Source organism: Hemiscyllium ocellatum, chromosome 9 (genome assembly GCF_020745735.1).
Source record: "Hemiscyllium ocellatum isolate sHemOce1 chromosome 9, sHemOce1.pat.X.cur, whole genome shotgun sequence".
NCBI lineage: Eukaryota > Metazoa > Chordata > Chondrichthyes > Orectolobiformes > Hemiscylliidae > Hemiscyllium > Hemiscyllium ocellatum.
The window spans coordinates 47558194-47570761 of NC_083409.1; the positions used below are offsets into that span (position 1 = coordinate 47558194).

Genomic DNA, 12568 nt, shown 5'->3' on the forward strand with positions numbered 1-12568 from the left:
AACTGAAGAGCCCCATCACATTAGTGTAGAAGATGAGGCTGAAGCATTTGCAGAAATCTTCATCTCAGCCTCCTCCAGTGATTCCCAATATTACAGATACCAGTCTTCAGCCAATTCTATTTACTGAACATGTATTAAGAAATGGTTGGAGGAATTGGATACTGCAAAGGCAATGGGCCCTGACAACATTCTGGCAATAGTACTGAAAACTTGTGCTCTAGAACTTGCCACTCCCTAGCCAAGCTGTACAAGTACAGTTACAATACTGGCATTTACTCAACAATGTGTCAAATTGCCGAGGTATGCCCTGTACACCCACAGCAGGACAAATCCAATCTGGCCAATTACTGCTCCGTCAGTCTACTCTCAATTATCAGTAAAGTGATGGAAGGTTCCATCAATGATGCTATTAAGCAGCACCTGCTCAGCAACAACCTGTTCAGTGATGCTCAGTTTTGGTTCCGCGAAGGCCACTTAGCTACTGACATCATTACGGCCTTGGTTCAAACATGGACAAAAGAGCTGAATTCTAGAGGTGAGGTGAGAATGACAGCCCTTGACATCAAGACCACATTCTACTGAGCTAACCTGAAATCAGAGGTATCAGGGAGCAAATACTCTGCTGGTCAGGGTTATACCTTGCACACAGAAAGATGGTTGTTGAAGGTCAATGATCTCAACTCCAGAACATCTCTCTAGGAGTTCCTCAGGGTAGTGTCCTAAGCTGAATCATCTTCAGCTGCTAAATCAATAATCTTCCCTCTATCATGAGGCAAGACTTGGGGGTGTTCGCCAGTGATTGCACAGCATTCACTATCATTCACAAATCCTCAGATTCTGAAGCAATCCTTGATCAAATGCAGCAAGATCTGGACAATATCCAGGTTTGGGTTGATGAGTGGCAAGTAACATTCCACACAAACCATCTCCAATAAGAGACAACCTAATCACACCCTCTTGACATAGATCACTGAATCTCCCACTATCAATATCCTTGGAGTTATCAATGAGCAAAAACTTGATTGGACTCAGCATATAAACACAGCTACAAGAGCTGGTGAGAGGCTATGGATGCAGTGGCAAATGACTCAAAGCGTGTCCATGCTCTGCAAGGCACAAGCCAAGCATGTTATGGAATGCTCCCCATTTGCCTAGATGATTGCAGCTCCAATTAAATGCAAAAAGGTTAATACCATCCAAGACAATGCTGCCTGCGTGATTGGCATATACAAGTATCCATTCCTTCCTCCATGAATGCTCAGTAGCAGCAATAAAAGCTATATATAAGATGCACTGCAGAAGTTCAAAGATCCAGACTCACAATCGTTTCCATGGACTTCAGTAAGGGGATCGACAAGGTTCCCCATGGGGGACTGATTACAAGGTTAGATCTCATGGAATACAAGGAGAACTAGCCATTTGGATACAGAACTGGCTCAAAGGTAGAAGAGAGAGGGTGGTGGTGGAGGGCTGTTTTTCAGACTGGAGGCCTGTGACCAGTGGAGTGCCACAAGGATCTGTGCTGGGTACTCTAATTTTTGTCATTTACATAAATGATTTGGATGCGAGCATAAGAGGTACAGTTAGTAAGTTTGCAGATGACACAAAAATTGGAGGTGTAGTGGACAGCGAAGAGGGTTATCTCAGATTACAACAGGTTCTTGACCAGATGGGCCAATGGGCTGAGAAGTGGCAGATGGAGTTTAATTCAGATAAATGCGAGGTGCTGCATTTTGGGAAAGCAAATCTTAGCGGACTTATACACTTAATGGTAAGGTCCAAGGGAGTGTTGCACCTTGGAATGCAGGTTCATAGCTCCTTGAAAATGGAGTCGCAGGTAGATAGGATAGTGAAGGAAGTGTTTGGTATGCTTTCCTTTATTGGTCAGAGTATTGACTACAGGAGTTGGAAAGTCATGTGGCTGTACAGGATGTTGGTTAGGCTACTGATGGAATATTGCGTGCAATTCCTGTCTCCTTCCTATCGGAAAGATGTTGTGAAACTTGAAAGGGTTCAGAAAAGATTTACAAGGATGTTGCCAGGGTTGGAGGATTTGTGCTATACGGAGAGACTGAACAGACTGGGGCTGTTCTCCATGGAGCGTCGGAGGCTGAGGGGTGACTTTATAAGGTTTACAAATTAATGAGGGGCATGGATAGGGTAAATATGCAAAGTCTTTTCCGTGGGGTCGGGGAGTCCAGACTTACAGGGCATAGGTTTAGGGTGAGAGGGGTAAGATATAAAAGATACCTAAGCGGCAACATTTTCACAGAGGATGGTGCGTGTATGGACTGAGCTGCCAGAGGATGTGTGGTGGAGGCTGGTACAATTGCAACATTTAAGAGGCATTTGGATGGGTATATGAATAGGAAGGGTTTGGAGGGATATGGGCCGGGTGCTGGCAGGTGGGACTAGATTCAGTTGGGATATCTGGTTGGTATGGAGGGGTTGGATAGAAGGGTCTGTTTCCATGCAGTACATCTCTATGACAAGAGCAGCAGACGAGTGGGAACAGCACCACCTGCAAGTTCCCCTTCAAGCCACTTGCCATCCTGACTTGGAACATATCTCCATGTCTTCATTGTGACTGGGTCAAAATCCTGGAATTCCCTGCCAAAAGGCACTGTGAGTCAACATACAAGCCTGTGGACTGCAGTCATTCAAGAAATCAGCTCACCATCACCTTCTTAAGAGCAACAAGAGGTGGGCAATAAATGCTGGTAAGCCAGCCACGTCCATATTTCAGGAGTGAATTGGAGTAGGGTCCACAAATATCCCCACCCAGCACATCCATGCAAAACCTGAGGCTGTAGTATTTGAAATAGTTCTTCAACCACAAGTACCTAATACATGTTCCATCTCTACGTGCTCCTCAGGTCATTAGCTCTGTAAATGTCAGCCCTCAACCACTTCAAGTCACTCAATGTGACCTGTAAAAAGCTGAAGGCACTGGATACAGCAGAAGCTATGGGCTCTGACAATAGTCCTGCCATAGTACTGAAGATCTGTGTTCCAGAATTATCTGCACCACTGATCACTACAGCACTGGCATCCACATGAAGATGTGAAAAAATGGCCAGTTATGTGCTGTCCACAATAAGCAGGACAAATCCAACCTTGCCCATTATTCCCATCTCTCTTGATTTCTATTGAAGTGACTGACGGAAGGGCTCATCAACTGTGATGTCAGGTAGCACTTGTTGGGCACTAACCTGCTCACTTAACTCAGTTTGGATTCTGTTATGGTTAATTCATTTGAACTCATTACATCCTGTTGTGGGTAAAAATCCTAAAACACCGACCCTAACAGTCTTACACCCCCCCCCCCCCCCCCCCCCCCGCCCGGCCCCCCCAATGTTCTTCCTCCAACTACTGCAATTAGAGGTAGGCAATAAATAATGGCTTAGCCAGTGAAACCCATTACAAAACAAAATCAAAACCAAATCCAATCTTGTTCAGACCTAACATCCACATGTGTTCCAACAGAAGTCACTAGACTGCCACTTGTGTTCGCTGACTCACCATAGCTTAATGTAGTGAGGGTTTTACCACTACATAGATGGCCAAAACAATGTAAACAATAGCTACACATGTAACTAGTCAGAAAATCTAATTGCACAATGTTTGTCAAGGGGATTAAAACCAAGAACAGTTTACAGTGCACTGAACAACTTTGGAAGGTGGAGCATTTGTTTTCATAGTGGCGTACATCAGGCAATGATTTACTTATCAATTCGGACTGTTATACCTAAACTTTGTAAGTAACTTTTTAAAGAAACCTGACTTATTGCTAGATCTAGATGAAAGCATTCATTTGCAATGCCAGAGCGACCAGCGTGTAACAGCAAACATTCCTCTGTAAAGCTCATCCTATTGCAGTCAGACTGGGGGTGGTGGTGTAGTGGTAGTGTCACTAGGCTAATTATCCAGGGAGCTGAGGTCAGTGTTTTGGGGCATGGGTTCCAGTCCCACCATAACCGCTGGTAAAGTTAGATTCTGACAGTAAATCTGGAATTGAAAGTTAATCTCACTATACCATGAAAATCTCATTGATCATTGTAAATTCATTATTTGGTTCACTTATGCTGTTTAGGGAATAACATCTGTCAGCTTTATTTAGTCTGGCCTACATGTGACTCCAAACTTTCAGCAATATGGTTAGCTCTTAATTATCCTCTGAAAAGTCTTAGCAATTCACTCAGTTCAGGAACAATTGGGCTTGGCTCACAATCTTTAGCTGGCCTTACTAGTGGCACCCATATTCCATTGAGAGAATAAAAGAAATGCACTTACCACGTTATAGCATGGAAATAGGCCATTCAGCTTATCGGGTCTGCACCGATTCTCTGAAGAGCATCCCACCCTATCCCCATAACCCTACATTTACCATGGCTAACCCACCTAGCCTGCACAATTATTTAGCATTGCCTATCCACTAATGTGCAAATCTTTGGACTGTGAGGGAGAAACCGGAGCATCTCAAGGAAGCACATGCAGACAGTGGGAAAATGAGCACATTTATCACAAATTGTCACCCAAAGCTGGAATTGAACTCAAGTCCCTAGCGCTGAGACAGCAGGGCTAGCCACTTGAGCCTGAGCATTCTTAGTCTGTTTTGTTTTTGCATTAGGTCATGGCCATAGTCACTCGCTGTTTAACGGAGGAATTCCTGGACTGAATCATGGACACAGTCATGGAGAGCACGGGCACAGTCATGGGCACAAATCTTTACATAGTCATGATCATAGCCATGGACATGGGCATTCCCATTCTCAGGAGCACTATTACAGTGAGTTATACAGTGCAAGTTCTACATGGATGCTTTATTGCCAATGAAAGTGTTTGATTTCTGTCCTTGGTTTATCTTCAGTTATGACTCGATTATCTCATCTCCATTAATGTTTTCAACGACATGTAATGTCTTCAAATGTGTTTACTTTGTGTGTCAAGTGTCATGTAATTGATGTTTATGAAGCACACTTGAGGTAACAAATGGTTTCATGTTTACTGTTGTGCACTGTGGCTGATTTCTGAAATGTTGACCAGGGATCTTCTATGTGAGCAAGTAGTTCTAATTATGTTTACCTGGCTTACTCCCAATGCTTCTGAAACTCCTTTTCATTTGAATTCTTGCTTAAACCCTTCCAATAATTTGAAGCCCAATATTGCACATTGTAATTCTGATTTTATATGGGCTCATCATTGCACCTTGGCTATGGTGTTCCGATCCAGAGAGAACCTAGAATAAACCTTTTTTTTAAAATAGTCTTATCAAACTGAAATGCTTGTCTAAGTGTTCTCTGAAGCATGTGTATCCAATTTTCTGGACTGGAGGTACACAAAGCTGGTATCTAAATCAATATGTGATCTTGGTTTAGTAACCATATGCAATATGAAGATTTTTATATTTGTCTCTGAACTTGAAGGCAATTTAAAATTGCCTTCAATGGCCCAGTAGATAAATACATGGTGGAATGCTGAGTCACACAGACTTGGGTTACTCACAGGTGTTTGAACTGATTTTGTTCAGCACCATTACTTCCAGTTTGTTGTGCATCTATCTACAGCATGAGAGTGGACAAATTGGTTCAGATTTTTGTTCTTGGTATTTGTCTTGTGAATATACTCACATGTAAATGTATCGGAAGAATTTTTTTTGAATGGTCTTCCAATGTTATCTGTCTAACTATACATACCAAATGGCTTTATAGATAAGGTTGTTGGAAAATTGGTGATCCACACACAATCATGTATCCAGACAAACCCATGTCTTAAGAACCAGATTGGACAAAATTACATCGAAGTTATTATCATTAGAATAGCTGCAAAACAAAAAGAGGTCACTAAATTATCATGTCTCTGGTGGATCTCCTGAAGGTGCAATTTACCTTGTGCCAATTCCATGCTTTTTCCCCTATAGCCTTTGCAATATTTTCCTTTTGAGATTGCAATCCAATTCCATTTTAGAAGTTTGTAATTGACCTGGACTCTGCCACATTCACAGGCACTGCATTCCAGATCTTATCTACTGTTTGGGAAAGTCATCTTTTGAGACACCGAAGTTTGTAGTTTACAGCTGATGATTTCAAGCATATTTCCAACTATTTTGTGACTTTTACCCGTGTTCATTTTGGGTCTGTCAATGGAAAAGTGTCCAGTTCTTGTATGTTTTGTCCCAGAAAATTGAGTGTAAATACATCTGTCCATTTATGTGCATTTTTTAAATCATTTGCATAAAATTATCCACTTCGTAATCTTCCTGTTGCTGGGACATTTCAGAAGTCAAATAGTACTAGCAGCGTACTTTAAGTTAACAGCTAAGAGAAATTTATCTCTATTTCCCCTCATTTTACAAATTTAACTGAAAATATTCTTTCACTTTTTTCTATTCTAAGTGTGGTTTACTTAATCCAGCTGTATGATCCATAATGTACACTTGCTAATAGAGGCATCGTTGCACAGGGAGAGGCCAGTTGACTCTTCGATTCTATTTATTGATTTTAAGTTGTCTGGTTTTTTTCATGAAGCAATATCTGAAATATTATTGCTATAGTCTAAGAAAATAGACATCAAGGTTTATATGCCACAAAATCTGCTCTTTGGCATCTCCTGAAACTTAGCTTGTTACAAAGTAATTCTATAACTATCTTCTATCAATGCATGTGTTGCACTTGAATAATTGTAGATAACTATATTTTTCTGTGCAGAAAGTTACCAGTGTGATACACTAGAAGCAAAAGGATCCAATAAACAGATTTTAGAAGGTTTGTGAATTGATTATTTTGTCATAAAATTGTGACTAACTCAAGCTGACTTTATTATTCTTTATTACAAAAGCTGATGAGCAGTCAAAGACCATTGTAAACTTGCTTCTCTATGGATGTAGGGTTGCTCGCTGAGCTGGAAGGTTTGTTTTCGGATGTTTCATCACCATAATGGGTAACATCTTCAGTGAGCCTCCTGAAAACCCAAGGAAACTCAAACACATAAATAGAGAGCAGGCTACACCACCAGTGCTTCATTCAGAGGCTCACTGAACATGTTACCTTGTATGGTGACGAAACGTCTGAGAATGAACCTTCCAGCTCAGCAAGCAAACCTACATCCAGAATCTCAATCTGAGCTACAAATCTTCTCAAAACTTTCTTTTCTATCTCAAAATTTAGGAGGCCTTGATAATATTTTTAAATCAAAGATGGAATTGCACTGGAGTATGCATAATTTCAACTCATTTTTCTCATTTATAGGAGTTTTTCTGCATATTGTTGCAGACACACTTGGCAGTATAGGTGTAATAATATCTGCCCTTCTGATGCAGAACTATGGCCTTATGATAGCAGATCCTATCTGCTCTATGTTGATTTCCTCCCTTATAGGAGTAAGGTGAGTAACTTCAGGTTTCTATTCTTCTAGATTGTCGTATATTTTTGAGAGTTGTTGCAAGATGGTGTGGAATCAAATTGACTCATGCAATTAAATAGGACGAAAGCCTTAAGACAAGCTAACTAAATATGCTTGAATTATATGGGGACAGGGACATGGAGTACTCTCTTGACAATTCAGTTAAAATTTCTGTCATTCCTTTTATTATCATTATAATAAGACATTCATGCACTCAGCTCTTCTTTCCTGCCACCTGACATCGGATAAAAGATGTTGGACTCCATTGCCCTACAGCTTTGTTCTCCAAAAATGCTGAAATCATTCTACATAAATCCCATTAGTTAGATTTCTTCCCTTAACTTTTTCCTGCCCTCCACATCAGTCCATATTCCCATTCACCTGTTTGATATTTAACCTTCAACTTTCATTACATTTTTTAAACTTGTAAATAAAGTTGCATTAAAACTTCACAAAGTAAATTGTTGGTGGAAGTCCAAGTCAGTAAACAGTTGTAAGGGCAGAGACAGGAGTAGGAAGGAATATTGATTTGTTTGTTCCAGTTGTTTAATTAAGTCATTGATTTTTCTATAATAGTTGCTTCATTTTTTTTATATATCCATTCGTTGAATGGTGTTTATTTTTGTCAATATCTGAAATTTCTATGTTACATTATGCTTAACATCTTATTTATTTCACAATGAATTTAAACTTGTATGTGCTTTCCTTGATTTCTTGGAATGTTTAATTACCATTTTCTCTACATCCCATCCTCCCGAATTTGTTGGTCCCCTATTGGTTTGTGTTCCTTGCTTGTTTTGTTGTAAAACCTTGAGCATTGCTCACAGCCGCCCAACCTGCTAGTTTCTTAACAAATTTCTTGCCATCAGTTTTCTATCCCTAAAACAAGAAATAGATTTCCTACTGATGTGCCAGCCACTAACAGTACTATGTTAATGTTCTTGACATAATTTGGAGCTTTTATTTCATTTGTCAACTTGCTGCAGACACAAAAGGTTTTTAAAGGTGCTTGTCTGTTCATGGGTCTCAATGTTACCCTTCTCATAGTGAAGATTCTGAAGGATGCTGAATGAAGCTGAGGTCAAATTCTGTGTCTAACCCTGTTCTAGAAATTCATCTGCTTCTCTATCCTGCAGCTTCTGTTACCCATACCCACTGAGGCAAACCATTTCCACAGTACTTTGTTATTGTGATTCCTGCTGCAATATTTCCAGGTCGAGAGGTTTCCCATAGCTGAACGAGTACATACAACTTCCCTTTGCAGAACAACTTGCAAACTGCTGCCTGCTGTTACTCTCAGGCCTCAAACTTCCCAGTATTCCCAAATGTTAGCAACCTTTTTATTCCACCTATATTTAAACACTGTTCCCAATGCCTGAATCTACTTTTCATTTACCTTGAGATAGTGAGAGCTCCCTTCCTCATTGATCCAAGATTTAGAGTTCTCATTTATGTAACTCTTCCAGTTTGTGGCATGCTCCTTATTTCTGGTCACTGTTCCCTGAAAAAGTTATGTATTGTATCCAATCTTAATTTCTTGATTCATTTTTGTCATAGCCTCAAAGTGTAAATGCATTCAAGTTTTATAATTTACCACAAACTTCAGTTCTCTGTTCCTGTATTGAAGTTGTGTGGAAAGAACTGCAGAAAAGCAGTGTTGCTTACAACAAAAATGACTATTACCACTAGGAGGGGCTCCAGTTAAGGCTTGCGTCAAAATTAAAAGCAAAGCATTGAAAGCTCACAGCAGGTCTTTCCAACTGTATAGACAAGGGAGGATAATATTTTGTCTTTAGAACTCTGGAGACATCTTAATGTTTAGACTGAAATGTTTAGATTTGAAGTCTACTCTAAAGTATTGAGGCAGTCAATCTTTTGCTGGTCTATTGCTAACACTTGTTCTGCTCTGGGAATAGCCTAACGTGTACTGTTTTGAGTTCTTTGGCTCAGGCTGTTCCTAAGTTTCATCCATATAGACTCGACTTCATAGCCTTCTGAGATCAGATCCTTTCTCTCCCATCTTGTTATGCCATTCTTTTATATTAAACTACCTCTCTTCCTTTTCTTTCTGCCTAATGTTTCTGAAATATTGTGTACCTTGGAATATTTATTTCTCAACCTCAATCATGGAGAGGAGAAAGATATAAAAGGGACCTAAGGGGCAACTTTTTCTCACAAAGGGTGGTGTGGCTATGGAATGACCTGCCAGAGGAAGTGGTGGAGGCTGGTACAATTGCAACATTTGAAAGGCAGCTGGATGGGTATATGAATGGGAAGAGTTTAGAGGGATATGGGCCAAGTGCAGGCAAATGGGACTAAATTGGGTTGAGATATCCAGATTCCTGATGAAGGGCTTATGCTCGAAACGTCGAATTCTCTATTCCTGAGATGCTGCCTGACCTGCTGTGCTTTGACCAGCAACACATTTGCAGCTGAGATATCCGGTCGGCATTGATGAGTTGGACTCGAGGGTCTGTTTCCATGTTGTACATCTCTGACTCTATGATCTTGCAGACATGTCTATGTAATGGTGATTGAAATTTAAATGGTTTTAAATTTAACTTTTTTGTGTCTCTTCAGTTCGGCTCAAACTTTTTAAGAAAGTACAATAAAATTAGACCAATTTGGTACGGTTGTATGAAAGGGAAATCTGCTTCACAAATTTTAGTTTTCTTTTGAGCATGTATCAAGAAGTGTCGATAAAGAACAACCAGTGTAAATAATATACCTGGTAGGATGCCACCGAGATTAATGGACAAGATAAGACAACATAGCGTTCGTGTAATACATTAGCATGGCTAGAGCAATGATTAACAGACAAGAGTCTGAATGTGGCATCTGCAAGTTGTCAGGTTGTGACCAGTGGGCTTTTTATTCTAGTCAGGAATGGTAAAACATCGGTGCACAATTGGAAGATAGGGGCTGACCATTTCTGACAGAGATGAGAAGTGACGAAGGAACTGTGAACCTTCAGACTTCACTACCTCAGAGGGTTGTGGATGTTCTGTTAAATACATTTAACCTTGATACAGACCTCTGTCTCAGGAAGTTAAGCAATATGGTTAGGGGCAGGAACATGGAGTTAAAACCCATAATCGTATTGAATGGTGGACCAGACTTACCAGGCTGTTACTAACTCTTGCCTTCTAAAGTAGGTTGAACCTGTATTGTAATTTCATGGATGTTCATGTTCCTTTACTTGAATTAAGCATGTATCTAGGTTGATACTGCACCATTTCATTACTGTATTGCAGTATTTTCACATTGTTTTGAGGAGATGTTAAACTGAAGCCTGAACTCTTTATGAAAATAGCCACATAAAATCTGAATAATCTGAAGAGCGTGTAGCCCTTGGTGTCCTGGCCAACATTCATTCTTTGACCAAGAGTACCTAAAATAGATCGAAATTTAACTTGGCTTTTGTGGCATCTTACTGTACAGAAATTGGTTGCTGTGTTATTATAAATCTTAACTTCCCAAGTAATTAATTGGTGTGAAACACTTTGCGACTTGAGAAATTGAGAGTGGTCATTTTAAATGCAAGCTTTCCAGAAATAATTCAGTTAAATTTCATCTAGCTTTTTGACCATTTATTTTCCAATAAAAATGAGGCTGTGTTTTAAATTTAACTTGGTATCTCCATCACGTGACTTGAATTTAGTAATTTCACCAGGCATTCTTGTGCTTGCATACATTGTCATTGTGAGAATTTTAAGCAAGTCAACTTCATTTAATGTGCTGTGCTGAAGTCATTGATTCCAGGTCATCATACTAGTGTTGTATAACTCACTGCCATCTTTGGAATATTTTAATTGTGCTGCCAGATGATTCCAAAAATCCTCAATATTCAGATGATTTGCTGAAACCCTGTAGACAAAACTGGTACCCGTGTTGTAAATTTAAAATAAAAACTAGATCACTTAATCATAAGAAATTCGTTTGACTGCATGACTCCTACTGCTACTGTTTCTTGGCAGAAACCGTGTTCTCCCTTGTTTTGAGCGCATCTGATTTGTTTTCTATCTTGTTGTACGGGTGTCTTGTTTTCTTCTTGCACGTGCAACTCTCACACTCGTTAGGCTTGCCTTTATCTTGATTTTTTGAATTGTTTTAAAATCAGGATAAAATTTAAAGTGATCAAATTTGTAAAACATATGACCTGTTAGAACCAATTAAGCAATCTGTCTGCAATTTTTTCTTCCTCGCACTCTCCCAGACACACTCATGCAGACAGGCAGGCATTCACTCACTCTCAAATAAGTAACTCAATCTGATTAATTTTTCAGAGTAGATTCTGAAGCAGGAGTAACATATTTGGGGACAGCTAATTTCCATACATTTCTTCCCTTTTTCTCAGCAGGCATAATCCCGGGTAATTGTGTCCCAAAAAGAAATAATTTTTTAAAATTTGAAGTAAAAACCATTTTTGAAAAATGGCATTTAGCTTATAATGTCTGCTTCCTTATTAATTAATACATTAACGAGAGACTTAACCAAATAATCCTCCCACCTTCTTCTCACCCCTCCTCTCAACATTCCAACTGTAATTTTTCTCATGTCTGCAGCCAAGCTAGAATCATTACGCTGAGTAAGGCCACATTCAAAAAGTAAATGACTTTCAGCTGTTGCACAGTACAGCGGCTGTGTCCTTCTAGTATTTTCCCACATAGGGGCTGGCAGTTCCCTGTCTTGGCTAATCAGGATATGATGTGATGGTGTAAAGAACTTTCTTGTAAAATTGTGCATGTTTGTGTGAGTGGGGTTGCAATTATTGCACAAAGGAGCAGAGTGCTGCAATGTGGATCTCCTTTGACTATGCATACCTCGCGAGTGCTCTTTCTTGGTAGTGTTATGAAGTGTTGGCTCTTTTTTGTAGTAACTAATGTGGGAGTAAATCACCTTTTAGGACTGTTGAGTGAAGAGTGAGAAGCAAGGAACCAGAGAAACAGTCATAGTCCAGGTTAACTTTTATGAACAAATCAAACTTTGTTCATTTGTTATCTAAGCCCCTATCTGAGGTTTATAACTGCCTGTTACATTAAGTATTTGCCTTTCTTTGTAGCATCCAATTTTCCTTGTTTCTTTGCAACATTTTAATATTTTGAAGGGCTGTATAAAGGTCAACAACTGGAAGAGTCAAAGGAAGTTAACCTTATTCTGAAAAATA

General features: G+C 39.7%; 1 protein-coding gene across 2 annotated transcripts in view; it reads left to right on the plus strand.

Annotated features, from left to right (window-relative positions):
- The window catches only part of slc30a7 (solute carrier family 30 member 7), a 65845-nt gene that overhangs the window by 24201 nt on the left and 29076 nt on the right, over positions 1–12568 (plus strand). For both annotated transcript variants that reach the window (XM_060830235.1, XM_060830236.1), the window contains 3 exons: positions 4631–4789; positions 6708–6764; positions 7248–7383. In XM_060830235.1, coding sequence (XP_060686218.1) covers positions 4631–4789; positions 6708–6764; positions 7248–7383 — 352 coding nt within the window. The remainder of the gene's footprint in view (positions 1–4630; positions 4790–6707; positions 6765–7247; positions 7384–12568) is intronic.